Source organism: Phyllostomus hastatus, unplaced genomic scaffold (assembly GCF_019186645.2).
Source record: "Phyllostomus hastatus isolate PE091 unplaced genomic scaffold, TTU_PhHast_1.1 phas_contig_495, whole genome shotgun sequence".
Taxonomy (NCBI): domain Eukaryota; kingdom Metazoa; phylum Chordata; class Mammalia; order Chiroptera; family Phyllostomidae; genus Phyllostomus; species Phyllostomus hastatus.
In genome coordinates this window covers 4,853,926-4,867,499 of record NW_025333895.1, presented here as the reverse complement: position 1 = coordinate 4,867,499, position 13,574 = coordinate 4,853,926, and the positions used below count along the sequence as shown (strand labels likewise).

Below are 13,574 nucleotides of genomic sequence, written 5' to 3'. Positions count from 1 at the left end.
GAACAACAAATCGATGTCTGTCTCTCTCTCTCTATCCCCCTCTCTCCCCCTTTCTCTAAAATCAATACATTTTTTTTACATTAATTTTTTTTAAGATGACTTGTTTATTTTTAGAGTGGGGAAGTGAGGGAGAAAGAGAGGAAGAGAAACATCAATGTGTGGTTGTCTCTCATGCGCCCCCTACTGGGGACCTGGCCCACAGCCCAAGCATGTGCCCTGACTGGGAGGTGAACCGGTGACCCTTTGGTTCACAGGCCGGTGCTCAATCCACTGAGCCACACCACCAGGGATAAAAATTCAATTCTTCTGATGTACACCGAGTGCCTGGCCCGGCGATATGCATCAGGGACTCAGTACAGGGAGAGAATGTCGACAAAGCTCCCACGAGGTGCCAGTCCCTGTGTGGGGCTCTCTCGGAACTGCTGGCATTGGCAGGACCCCCAGGCTCTGGAAGAACCTGGCCCACAGACACAGAGTCCCCGGGCCACTGGGGGACTTGGCGCTGGCAACCTTGCTGTTGCTGCTACCCTGGCCAGGGTCCTGGCTGGCTCCTCCTCAGACCTTGGGCAGGTCCCTGAACCTTCAGATGGAGACTTTATATCACAGTCACCTCTGATAGGGGTGCTGTGGGGACAGAGCGAGACTGTGAGAACCAGGGCCCTCCATCAGCCACAGCAGGCGGCCGAGGAAACCAGGAGAACCTTAGAGACCTGCCAGCCACGAGACTTGCAAAGCTGCTGAGGGACCTCAAAGCCCACGCTCCTATTACATACCGACGGGGAGACTGAGGCCAGGAGCAGCTCAGTCACCCGCCCAGTGTCACCCAGCCAGGGCGGGCCTAGCGCCTGAGTGTGTGGCCCTCGGCCAGGCCAGTATCTGCACATCTGTGGGGGAGGGGGAAGCTGACCTGGAAAGAAAACGGGGGAAGGGAGGGGTGGCTGGAGGAGGGCCCCCGAGCCACCCCCAGAATTGAGCAAGTCCACCTGGGTCAGCACATGGCCTCCTCTCGGCCCGAGTCCGAGTGTATCTGTGATGTGACCTTGAACATGTCACTCCCCACTCTGTTTTCTCGTTTACAAACTGGGCCCAGCCAAGTGGTTCCGAGAAGGGAACGGAAGCGCCTAGCCAGTGCTCTGCACAGTGAAGCTGCTGCCGTCACCGTCCCATGATCCTTTCCCCGCTCCGTGCCTCCCGCAGCCTCGGCCCTGCCTCCTGAGCCCCAGGCCTTCGGGAGTCAGACCGAAACCTGACTGCGCTGGGGCCGCGTCTCAGAACCTGAGGAACCGGGCCAGGGGAGGGAGGGGCGGGGACGCTGCTATCTGGGATCTCGGCCTCCTCCCTGGGCGTGGGTGGGACGGGCTATATTGGAGCGAGGGAGGTTGTCCCCTCTCTTTCTAGGGACCCAGACCGCAGCAGTTCCTCCACTCTGACCTTCCATTTGCTCTGTCTCCAGCCCACCATGGCCAAACAGCTGCAGGCTCGAAGGCTGAACGGGGTCGCTTACAACCCGTGGTGAGCTGGGCCGGGCCGGGGAGGTGGGGGCGAGTGTCTCCTCGGGGGTTGGGGGTGGGGGTGGGAAGGATGCAGCCGGTGGTCCCCAGGTCTGCAGAAACTCGGTGGTACCCAGGGTGGTCAGATTGGCAGCCACAGCCTACGAGAGGCTAGACCCAAAGCGGCAGGCTTGGGTTCAATCTCAGCTTCAGCCCACTTGGCACTGGGGCCGCTGACCCCTGCCCAGAGCCCCAGCTCCCCAGTTGCAAAATGGAGATGATTGTATCTCCATCTAACAACCTTGGAGGGGATGGGACAAAAGGCAGTGTGATGGCAATAGCCAAGACGCAAGCACAGGCGTCCCAGGGACTCTGTTTCACGCGCACTGCGGAATAAGACAAGGCAAGCCGAGAAGATACGGCGCTCCTCACCGGGCCTTTGCCGAGGTTCATCTCGCTCCCTCACCGACTTGCGCTCCGTACGGAAGGGTGTGTGCCCATCGTTCCTGGTGATGGGACGGGTGCCGTGGGAGGAGGTGTGAGGAGGGTTCTGCGACCTTCTGGCCCACATCTGACCTTGGCCTGGGCCAAGTGGATAAAACAGCTGTGGTGCAGGCACACGGTGGACCACTCCTCGGCTGTAAAATACAAAAATCTTACCCTTGGCGACGGCATGGATGGATCTGGAGAGCATTATGCTGAGTGAAATAAGCCAGTCAGAGGGAGACACGTGCCCTGTGATTTCACCCATTTGTAAAATCTACTGAACAAACTGAACTAACAAGCAACACAGAGACAGACTCACAGAGGCAGAGAGAGAGCAGGCTGACAGCTCTCGGGGCTGGGGAGCTGGGGGAGCGGCTGAACGAAAGAGAGGAAGAAAGAACTCACGGACACGGACAACAGCTCGGCGATTGCAGGGGCTGCGGCGTGGAGGTGGGAGATACCACAGGGGGGATAAGTGGCGATGGGGAGAAATGAAATAATAAATACATCGCTGGCTGTTGTTTTTACAAATCACGGGGCGATTATTTCTTTTAAGCTCCCCTCATGGACAGTACTTTGTGTTTTGCGAATATGCCCCCCTCCCATCCTCTTCGATGCTCCGTGGTGTTTGGGACGGGGGGGGGGGGCCAGGCCCAAAGGCCCCGTAGAGACCGGCTGAGGTCCACGCTGGGGCTCCAGGGCCCTGCTCCTCACTCAGGCTGCCACCCTCCGTCCTTCCGTGAGGCAGGCTGGGCAGCCTGGCGGCCCATGTCTTTGCAGACGAGGAGAAGTGCAACTCAGAACGGGGAATGAGGAGGAGGGAGGCTGGGGGAGGCGGCAGGAGTGCATCCTGACTCCCAGATGTGAGGGGCCCTCGAGCCCAGCCACCCCCCATGTACATAGGGGCCATGGGCCAGGAGAGGCGAAGTCTCAGGCAAAGGCAGGGCAGAGCGGCAGGGGCCCGGGGAGCATGCACAGGACAGGAGGGCAGTGTTGGGGGTCAAAGCCACAAGAGTCAGGGGGAAGGGGCTCCAGGTTCCTGCTGACCCCAGGGGGGTGGCCTGAGGACCGAGACCCTACAGGCCCAGGCCGGAGGGCAGCTCATCTCGGCAGAGTGTTAGTTAGAGTGGGGCCCTGTCCTGGTCACCGCCGTGGACTCCCCACCAGCGGACTCTGTGCCTCGGCACTGTCACGAGCTGCTGTGTGACTCTGGGCAGGTCACTGCCCTCTCTGTGCCTCAGCAGCTCCCCGTGTCTTCAGGGGCATTGCGGAGCTCTGGGGAGAAAGGGACTGACTCTGGACATAGCAACAGTCATTGTTATGAAGAGGTAGCTCAGCCTAGCTTGAGTCCTCTGCCCCCAGCCGACCTGCAGCCCCACACCAGCCTCAGCCTCCTCGTCCCGCTTCTCGTCCTCTCCCCCAGTCTCCCTGAAGAGGCGGGCACCAGGCAGGCCCAGAAGAAAGGTGGTCGAGGGCCAGAGAAGGCAGATGGCCGGGCTGGGGGGGCCCCGGTCTCTCCGGGGTAACGATCGAGAGCGTCAACTTTGCTCCAGAAGACAGCCGTGGGGTGACAGGCTGGCCGTGCCAGGCACTAACTGGACAGGGCCCTCCAGCTCTGGCCTCTCCATTCCCACCGTGACTCGGGAATGGGATGCGCCTCGTAGATACCGGGAAGGTTACGGGAGCAAGCCTTTCAGACTGGAGTTGACAAGTGCGCGGATGGGTGGTGAAACCCACTGGAGGGGGTGTTGCTCAACAAGTACCTCTGAAGAACTGACTAGGACAGAACAGAACGGAAGGGAACCAGATCACGCAGAAGGCCCCTGTGACGCAGGGCCTTGCGGCGTAAAGACGGTTGGTTGCTCGTTGTGGGTCGTGGTTGAAACGTTTGAAAGCCCCTGGGCGGAGGCACACGTTTGGCGCGGTGCCCGGCCTGCCTAACTGGAAAGCACGCGGCCAGGTGTGAGCCTGACCCAGACCTCCAGGCCAGGGCAGATTCTCGCCGTCCGGTTTTTCTGGACGGAGCCCGGAGCACTGCTCGCCTGCCCTGGACACAGGCAGAAGTCCGGGGTGGGGCAGAGCGACGGGCTGGCGCCAACTCTCCATTTGTTGCCCAGGGTGGAGATGGCCCAGCTGACCTCTCAGTACGAAGCTGTGAATTTGGGACAAGGCTTCCCCGACTTCTCGCCTCCAGACTTCGCCGTGGAGGCCTTTCGGCAAGCTGTCACCGGTGACTTCATGCTCAACCAGTACACCAGGGGATTTGTGAGTCTCGCAGCTGCACCTGGGCCCCTGGACGCAGGCCTCTGAGGCGGCCCTGGGTGGGGGGCGGGCAGAGCCCAGGGAATCCAGCCTAGAACTCAGTGTCCACTGAGTCTGTCCTCTGTTTCAGGCTCGGGGACAGCCCATAGTCTGGGGAAAGGAAGACAAAAACACAAACAAACAAGAACCAAAGTCAGTAGATACGCTGTGATGGAGGAGAATAGGGCAGGAAGAAGGGGAGATCAGGGAAGGCTTCCTGGAGGAGGTGACAGGCTGAGCCATGAAAGACAAGCCGCTGATTGAGACATGCAGTTGTTGTGATTTGACTCTCAGTGCAAACTCCTTCTGCGGAGGCTCACAGCGTAAACATTTGCCAACCCTTGGAGTAGACCAGGGGTTCTTACACGTTGGTGTGCATCAGAGTGGTCAGGAACGACGTTCCCTCCAATTCCATCACCCATAGATAACCCTGCTGGCAGTTGGCTACTTTTCTTAGAGAGCTCAGACTTAAACTTTTAACTTTTAAAAATGCTTATATAACACACACACACGCATGCATATATATACCTACCCGAGAGTTGCACTTAACACAAATGGGCTCATACTATAACATCCTGTAACTTGTTTATTTCACTGAACAGCATGTCAGGAACAACTTTCCATGTTGCAATTGCCTCGTTCTTTTTCATGGCCGCATAGTATTCCATTGCCTAGCTCTGCCGCGGTTTACTTAACCAGCCCTGCTCTGCTGGCCTGGCCTGGATATCTTACTATTATTATCAGCAGTGTCGCAATGAACAGCTCTGTGAGCACATCTTTGTACATGTACATGAGTGCTCCTCTCAAATAAATCCCCAGAAGCAAAACTAGAGGATCCACGTGGGGAAGCCTTTAAGCCTGTGGTCAGTGTGGCCAGGTGGCCTCCAGGAGGCTTTCACGTTCCTGCCGCAGGCCGGTCTCCGAGCGGGCAGGAACGTGCATTCTCTGGGCGAAAGAGAGGAGTCATTTGTCTTACTCTTGCCACCCTGGGCCGTGCCAATCTTTCTTGTCTGCTAGTAGTGACATTGCTTTCCTATAAAATAGCGATATGTCACTGGTACTTTGCTTTTCTTCAATTATGATTCTTTCGTATGCACATCGGGTGTCAGCACCGTCTCTTTCGTGACCTGCCTCATTTTTGCATTTGGGTGTGCATCTTTATCTTGTTGCTTTGTAAGAGCTCTTTACATATTAAACACCTTACCTGCTTTTCTTACACTGCAGTGCTTTTTCTCTTTGCCTTTTAACCTTGCTCATGGTATATTTCTCTGTACAGATGCTCTTTGTTTTTATGTGGTCAAATCTGGTTTAGTGAACTATTTAGTTAAATTCGCCATCTTCGGTTCCAGTGTTTTCTAAGCTTCCTCAGCAAACAAGCGTGCAGATCCAACCTTCCTCTCCACGCGGGGTCTTCCCAAAGCTGCGGCACAAAACCCTGTTCCTGCACCTCTGCCGACCCCTGCGGCAGGCCCACTGTGTGTGACCCAGGGCGAGTCATCTCCTCCCCTCGAGGCCTCTGTGGTTCTGCCCGCCACGTGATGGGGATGAAACGGTGCCTTCCTCGCAAAGCTGCTGGGGTGACCCGATGGCGTGAATGTGCTCCTTCAACCTAAAAGGAGGCGTTCAGGGTGCCGAGCTGCCCCCGCTCTGTGGCTGTGTTGGGCTGTGCTCCGTGAAGGCGCGCATGCGCACGCTGTGCGGCTCCCCAGCCCGGGGCAGGGGGCCTGGCACAGCAGCACAGGTCCCGGGACCAGCGCTGTGGGGGAAGTGGAGGACCCCCGCCCCCACAGGGGCCGGCCCCGCCCCAGCCCGCCGCTAGAGGGCGCTAGAATGACCTGGGTGTTGCCGAGCAGGAGGGTGGGCCGGGCTGAGCCGGACGGCTGACCCCAGCTGTCCCGGCAGGGCTACCCACCGCTGACAAAGATCTTGGCAAGTTTCTTCGGGAAGCTGCTGGGACAGGAGATAGACCCGTCCAAGGAGGTGCTGGTGACCGTGGGTGCGTACGGGGCCCTGTTCACGGCCTTCCAGGCCCTGGTGGACGAAGGGGATGAGGTGAGTGGGGCAAGGCTTGAGCTGGGTGGGGGTCAGGGGTCAGGGGTCAGGGCGATGCCGACCCCAGCTGATCTGACCCTTGCACCAGGTCATCATCTTCGAGCCCTATTTTGACTGTTATGAGACCATGACGCTGATGGCGGGGGGTTGCCCTGTGTTCGTGCCCCTGAAGCCGGTGAGAACGCTGGGTGGGCGCGGGCGGGCGCGGGGTCCAAGCAGCGTGCTGCCTCGGAGCCTGGGAGGCGGGAGAGGAGGAGGGGGTGAAGGGGGCCAGTCTCTCCTGGACGGGGAGAGGGTGGGGGCAGATGCCTGGCGGGGGTGGGGGGCCGTGGCGAGGAGGGTCCCATCCCTAGCCCTGCCTGTCAGGTGAGTCGGCACTGCCCCGCCCCTTGCAGACCCCCGCCCAGAAGGGGGAACTGGCTTCCAGCAACTGGCAGCTGGACCCCGAGGAGCTGGCCAGCAAGTTCACACCTCGCACCAAAATGCTAATCCTCAACACGCCCAACAACCCCCTGGGAAAGGTACTCGACAGACCTCCTTCTGGGGACCCCTCCGGACTGGGTTCAAGTCCCCGCCCTGCCACTGACTGGCCGCCTTGGGGCCTTGGTTCCCTCCTCAGTGAAGCGGGGGGCTACCAGTGATGAGCCGTGAGGACCAGGCCCCCGGCGGCCCCCGGGGCAGGGACGGCCATCCCCAGGGGCAGCGTGAGGGGAGGTGGTGGAGCGGCCGGGCGCCTCCACACTTCCTTCCCCATGACCGTGACCCTGAGACAGGGGCTCCACCTCCTGGAGTGTTTTCTCGTCTGTAAAGCGGGAGCATGACAAACCCGTGGGAAGGACAACCCGGCCTCCCCCCCCACCCCCGTGCGTCTCCCACGCTGTCACACAGCCACCACCCCCCCAAACCTTCCGACACCAGGCGCGTAGGCCTTCTCCCCACGCCAGGCGATTCTGTAACGCCAGCCGGCGGTCCGACAATCCAACTCAGTTTAATTCACTTCCGACCCTGTCTTCCTGGAGGCGGCATCTGATCTCGAAGGCTAAGGGCTCAGCCCCACGAGACTGTCCCCAGCCCACGTCAGATGCCAGTCTCCGGCCCAGGTTGTCACCCACGCGCCTGAGCTTCTGACCAATGAGCTGTGAACCTCAGCTTCCCGCATCCCCCTCCTCGGGTGCAGTCGCTGGGCTAGAGCGGCTCACACAACTGGGAAACACTCATGTTTTCCGCTTTATGGGAGAGAGCGGGACGAAGGAGCAGATGGAGGCCCGCAGGGCCAGGTCTGGGGGCAGCTCAAGCACGGGAGCCCCTGTCCCGGGGAGTCAGGGTGCGCCACCCTCCCGGGTGGACGTGCTCACCAGCCAGCAGCTCTCTGAACCCCGTCGCGTTGGGTTTTACGGAGGCTCCATCATGCACACATGGTCAATGGTTAAGTCCATTTCCGGTCCCTCTCCCCTTCCTAGAAGAGTCAGGCTGAACACGCCAAGCTTCTAATCCCAGCTTGGTCTCTGTGGTGACCGGCCCGTCCGGGAGCCCACCCAGAGGCACCTCGTTAGAACAAACGGTGTCTCTAGCGCTCTCGAGCCTTAGGCGTTCGCAAAGGTTTCGGGAGCTCTGTGCCAGCAGGAGTCTGGGGCAGAGTCCGAAGTGTATGTATTTCTCGAGGGGCCGGCGTGGTGGGGACACCCGGGAGGGGGCGGAACGGCCCTCGGCACGGGGCTTCTCTGAGCAGGCCTCTCCGTCTGGGCACGGCCCCGCAGGTGTTCTCCAGGGAGGAAGTGGAGCTGGTGGCGCGCCTGTGCCAGCAGCACGACGTGGTGTGCATCAGCGACGAGGTCTACCAGTGGCTGGTCTACGACGGGTGCCAGCACCACAGCATCGGTGAGCCCCGCCCCGCCCCGCCGGCCGGCCGGGCACCCCGCTCCCCGCCCAATCCAGGAGTCAGCGCAGACCGCAGGGTCTGGAGCCATGCGAGTCAGGTGACCCGGGGCAGCGGCTTACCCTCTCCGAAAAGAGAGGGGCGCAGGGGGGCACCCGCCCCCAGGGTTGTCATGAGGCCCATCTGGAATGAGCCCCGTGAACAGCTGAGCAGGAGTCAGAGTTGCGCCCTCTGGGGTTTAGTGCCCCCTCCCACCTCGCCCCCATCTCAGCAGCTGCTCTCTTTGGCCCCGGGCAGCCAGCCTCCCTGGCATGTGGGAACGCACCCTGACCATCGGCAGCGCTGGCAAGACCTTTAGTGCCACCGGCTGGAAGGTGAGTGGGCAGGGTTGGGGGGGTTGCCCCTCCCCCTGTGACCCTCAGCAGGAAAGGTGGCCTGGGAATAAGGGCAGCCCTTGGCCAGGCCCTACAAGGCCTCACCTGCTGCCTGTGTTTCTGATCCAGGTGGGCTGGGTCCTAGGCCCAGACACTCTCTTGAGGCACCTGCGCACGGTGCACCAGAACTCCATCTATCACTGTCCCACGCAGGCGCAGGTGAGGGGGACCCCCCAGGAACGGAACGGTAATACTGAGGGGGCAGGGGAGGGCCCGGGCCCAGGCTGGCTCCAGGGGCAGGTTGGCCAGAGCCGCTGGTCCCTCCCCTGCCCCGCAGGCCGCAGTCGCCCAGAGCTTGGAGCGGGAGCAGCAGCACTTTGGCCAGCCCAGCAGCTACTTCGTGCAGTTACCGAGGGACATGCAGAGCCGCCGCGACCACATGGTGCGGAGCGTGCAGCTGGTGGGCCTGCGGCCCATGAACCCGCAGGGCAGCTACTTCTTCGTGGCAGACATCTCGGACTTCAGTGCGTGGGACTGGCTGGGCGGGACAGGGGACTGGCAGGGCGGGGGGGAGGGAGCGGAGGCGGGGGAGGGGGGCTGTCTCGAGCTCAGCATGGCCTCCGCCCCCCAGGGAACAAGATTCCCGACTTGCCTGGTGCAGAAGACAAGCCCTTCGACCAGCGCTTCATCCAGTGGATGGTCAAGGAGAAGGTGGGCTGGGCCTGCGCCTGGGCCCCTGCGTGTGGTCTTTCAGGTTGCGTGCTGCTCCCCGGTGCTGATGGGCCAAAACGCAGCCCAGCCTCTGCCACGGCCCTGCCGCAGGGCTGCACCCGTTTCAAGGAACGGGGAGCCCGTTTAGTTTGCACAGAGGTGCCAAGTGGGCCGGCAGGACAGAATTCCTGGCCTCGATCTTGCCATCCGTGCAGTGAGGAGTTGGCCCATTCGCTGTGAGGTCATCCAGCTTGGAGCTATGATTCTAAGGCTTATCTTTTCTCCGGCTCTGCCTTGACCACCCCTTCCCCTCCTTGGCCTCCACGTCCCGTCTATACACAGGAGGGACTTGGGATGACATTCTGGGATTCCTTCCCTCTGACCTTGACATAGCCCTGGGAGGTGCCGCACTGAGGCAACTTTCCTTCCCCACCCCCGCCCCCACCTCGGACCCTCGGTGCCCGCAGGGAGCTGAGGCCTGCTGGGCCGCGAGGCCCTGCTGAGACTTGGGCTCCCTCCTCCCCCAGGGCTTGGTGGCCCTCCCGGTCTCCTTCTTCTACAGCAAGCAACATCAGAAGCAGTTTGACCACTACATCCGCTTCTGTTTCGTGAAGGTAAAGGACAGGGTGGGGGTGGGAAGGCCTGCCCCAGCTTCCCGAGGCCCGCTGGCCGTGCAGGGAGAAACGGGGACTGGTCTGTGTCGGCGCAGAACGAATCCACCCTCCAGGCCATGGACAAGAAGCTGCAGCAGTGGAAGGAGCAGCTCGGGGCCTGACGTCACCCCCTCGGCCCCCGCCTCGCCTGGTCGGTCCCTGCCTGCTCCGCAGGGCTCCTGGTCCGAGGTGTAGTCACTCCCAGGTTGAGGATAGAGGGTACTGGTGAGCCCCTCCTCTGTGACACAGGATGGCCCCAGGGAAGAGCCCTCCTTCTGAGTCCCGGAGGAGTCAGGAGCAGCCCCCACGGCGCCCACCATCCTGTGGGCGGAGGTGAGGGAGGCCTGGCCTGGGCCTCTCCCTCGGTCAGGCTGTAGGCTCTTGGGTCCCCTCTGGCCTCACCAGACTTGGCTGGGACTCACTGGGCACAGCCCGACGGTGTACTGGCCTGGAGTCCCAGCTCTGACCCCAGCCCTGCAGCGGCCCCAGCCAAGGCTCCGGCAACCTTGCCTTTCCTTATCTAAACTTGACCTTGGGATGTAGCCAGTACTGTCTGCCCGTAATAAAATTTGAAGGTATTCAAACTTCTGTTGGCTTCACTGTGCTTCACACGGGTGCTGACCGCTGATGGGAGCTGAGCCCAAGGGGAAGGCCCTCAGTGAACCTCAGGTCCGAGCCCCTGGTCGTCCGAGTGTGCCCTGTGGGGTAGAGTGAAGGGAGGCCCAGAGGGGGGCGGGGACGTGGGACTGGTTCGGCGTCACAGTCCATCAACGGTAGTGCCTAGAAGCAAGGCTCCGATGGTATGTGTTACTGGTTGGGGGGGCGGGGGCGGTGTGTTTAGAAGATGGGGGCCTCACTGGAGTGTCCGAGGGGGGAGATACAGATAGTCCCACCCCGTGGGGGCCAGAGTCCAGGGCAAGGAGGCCAGGGCTCACCCGGTTAGACAGGAGAGGGGAGCAGCCAGTCTTCATCGTGCGCCCTCCCGTGCGGGGCACTGGGGTGCCCAGCACCGCATCGGACAGCCCACTGAGGCCGGGATCGCTTCTCTACTTCACCAGCGAGGAGCCCACTTTGGAGGTGAGGCGACCAGCCCATGGCCATCCAGCTGGCAGAGGCGGAGTGGGGCTTGATCCGGGGGGTGGGCACCCCAGTGGCAAGCAATGACAGCTCCTGCGTGGCTTGGAAGGTGGTGCCGGGGACAGGTCTTGAAGTTGCGTTTGCATAGCAAGCCCATGGGTTTTGTTATATATCTAGTCAGGTGGGCTGATCGGCATACGTCATCCTATAAAATAACACACGTCAGGGCTGTGTTACTGGTTCCACCGGTTCCTCATAACATACATCAGGGCTTTGCAGCTGGTTTAGGGGTACGGAGCTCCTAAACCCCTTAGAAATTTCTGGGTGATAGGAGTGTCTTTTGTGATTCATAACAAGTCCATTTGAACACAGGATGAGGGGTCAGAGTTTTCAGTCCCGACCCCAGGCCCCCCGGGAGGGAAGGGGGACTGGACATTGAGTTCGGTCACATGGCCAATGGTTTAACTGACTGCGCATCTGTAATAAAGTCCTACGTAACCCGGGAGTCTTACAGAGCTTCTGCACCGGTGAGCACACCGGTGTGCGGGGAGGCGGCGCACCCGGAGAGGGTGTGAAGGCCCTGTGCCCCCCCCACCCCCGGGCCCCCAAGACCTCACTCTCTGTGTTACAATCTGGAGTCCTTGTGCCCAACACTCCGAAATGCAAAAACTCAAAACCTCAGTAAGGAAAGGCTTATTGATGGAGAAGGTACAACTCAAGAAGCTGGGGGCCACAGAAGTTCCCCAAATCCATCTTAAGAAAGTAAAGTTCAGCCCTGGCTGGTGTGGCTCAGTAGACTGAGTGCTGGCCTGCAAACCAAAGGGCCGCCGGTTCGATTCCCAGTCAGGGCACATGCTTGGGTTGCGGGCCACATCTCCAGTTGGGGGTATATGAGAGGCAACCACACATTGATGTTTCTGTCCCTCTCTTTCTCCTTCCCTTCCCCTCTCTCTAAAAATAAATAAGTAAAATCTTTAGAAAAAAGAAAGTAGAGTCCAGGCTTCTTCTATGCCAGGGGAAGGAAAAATGGGAGGGGCTATTTTTGTGTGTGAAAACTCAAGCCCCCTGCAGAACCCCTCTGACGCTCAGCAGGTCTAACGAAGGAGCTGTTAGCCTGAGGCCATGGGAACAACAGAGGCCGGAACTGGATGGACTCAGAGAGACCCCAGCATCGACTCTGCGACAGTCCCTCCCCCTTTTGGTTCATTCCTCAGTCTCTAGGGAACCAGGGCACCCGGGCCCAGGCTCAGTCCAGAGGGAGGTTTAGCCCTGGACAGGCAGCTCTGTTGGTTCCAGCATTGTCCCAATATATACCAAGGTGGCGGGTTCGGTCCCTGGTCAGGGCACCTACAAGAATTAACCAATGGCTGCATAAATAAGTGGAACAACCAATTGATGCTTCTCTCTCTAAAAATCCATAACTTTTTAAAAAATTTAAAGAGGGAAGATTAGCTTATAAGATGAAGATTGGTCTGCTCAACTGTGGCCCTCTCTCAGCCACACACCCCACCTCTTCCCCAACGGTTCCCGAACCTCAGAAAGGGCATTCTGGGTGTTCCGTTTACCAGCAGAGATGATAGCAACCATAGAAGTAGCAGCAGGTCAGGACACCCTAATATGAGACAAAGAATAAAGAGTGACTTTTGTTATTATGTCCCCCAGGACCCAAACCCTGATGAGCTGGCCACAGTACAGACATTTCCCTGTTCACCTGACAAGGAATCTGAAACAGTCCCGTTGTCTCAGAACCTACATGCCAAGGACTCGAAGGTGGTCTGTCGGAGTCTTAGAACTCGAGCAGCAGAATGGGCCAAACGGCCGACGACACAGCTTAAATTCCATAACATCAGTATTTGATAAGATTTATAAAAACAAAGGTCAACGATCAGAGCAAACCGCAAACCAGGCTCTGCGTCTGTAGGGCCGCCAGCTGGGAAGACCTCCAGAGGCAAGGCTCAAAGCTTAGCTTGCCACAGAGAAAGCAGGCTGGGACCATACAGCCGATTCTCCCGGTCTGCGGCTCCCAGGTCCCTGATGATACCGTCAGCACTCCAGCAGATCCTCTCTGTGGCTTACACAGCTTCAATCACCAAGACCCCCCCAAGCATGAGCTGTTGCGACAGTTTCTCCAAAGTTTACATCATGTCGTCTAGCTGCAGCCTGCAAGCATAAGGCTCGGGGAAAAAGCAGTTTTTGTTCTCAATAACTCCTAGGTTATTGAGAACAAAAGAAGGGTAGAAAAATGAAACGCCAGTTCAGTGGGTTGCAACCAGACACTTTCTCTGGAAAAATTCAGGATCCAATCCAGTCCACAGTGAACATAAAGCTTTAAGGATAATCTAAAATCAAGCCAGAACTCAAGTCTGTGACTCTACAGGGGTTCAGAATCTTAGACAGACTGAGTAACCTCAGCCAGCCTGAGATGGTAGATCTCCCCTACATCTTCTCTTAGGGGCGAACGGTGAAATAACGCAACCCCTGTAATGGCAACACAGGAGTTGACTTAGAAATGACTCTCTCCTCTACGAGAGAGATCAGTATCTGCTCCAGGTCA

General features: G+C 59.3%; 1 protein-coding gene across 3 annotated transcripts in view; it reads left to right on the top strand.

Moving 5' to 3' along the window:
* The window catches only part of KYAT1 (kynurenine aminotransferase 1), a 29,526-nt gene extending 18,999 nt beyond the window's left edge, over positions 1–10,527 (top strand). For 2 of the 3 annotated variants that reach the window (XM_045846423.1, XM_045846424.1), the window contains 12 exons: positions 1,454–1,512; positions 4,094–4,241; positions 6,180–6,329; positions 6,418–6,504; positions 6,725–6,850; positions 8,087–8,207; positions 8,503–8,579; positions 8,709–8,798; positions 8,917–9,103; positions 9,211–9,290; positions 9,818–9,904; positions 10,000–10,527. In XM_045846423.1, coding sequence (XP_045702379.1) covers positions 1,454–1,512; positions 4,094–4,241; positions 6,180–6,329; positions 6,418–6,504; positions 6,725–6,850; positions 8,087–8,207; positions 8,503–8,579; positions 8,709–8,798; positions 8,917–9,103; positions 9,211–9,290; positions 9,818–9,904; positions 10,000–10,065 — 1,278 coding nt within the window. In that variant the 3' untranslated portion in view covers positions 10,066–10,527. The remainder of the gene's footprint in view (positions 1–1,453; positions 1,513–4,093; positions 4,242–6,179; positions 6,330–6,417; positions 6,505–6,724; positions 6,851–8,086; positions 8,208–8,502; positions 8,580–8,708; positions 8,799–8,916; positions 9,104–9,210; positions 9,291–9,817; positions 9,905–9,999) is intronic. The other variant, XM_045846425.1, reaches the window with a different exon arrangement.
* Positions 10,528–13,574: the final 3,047 nt, after the last annotated feature.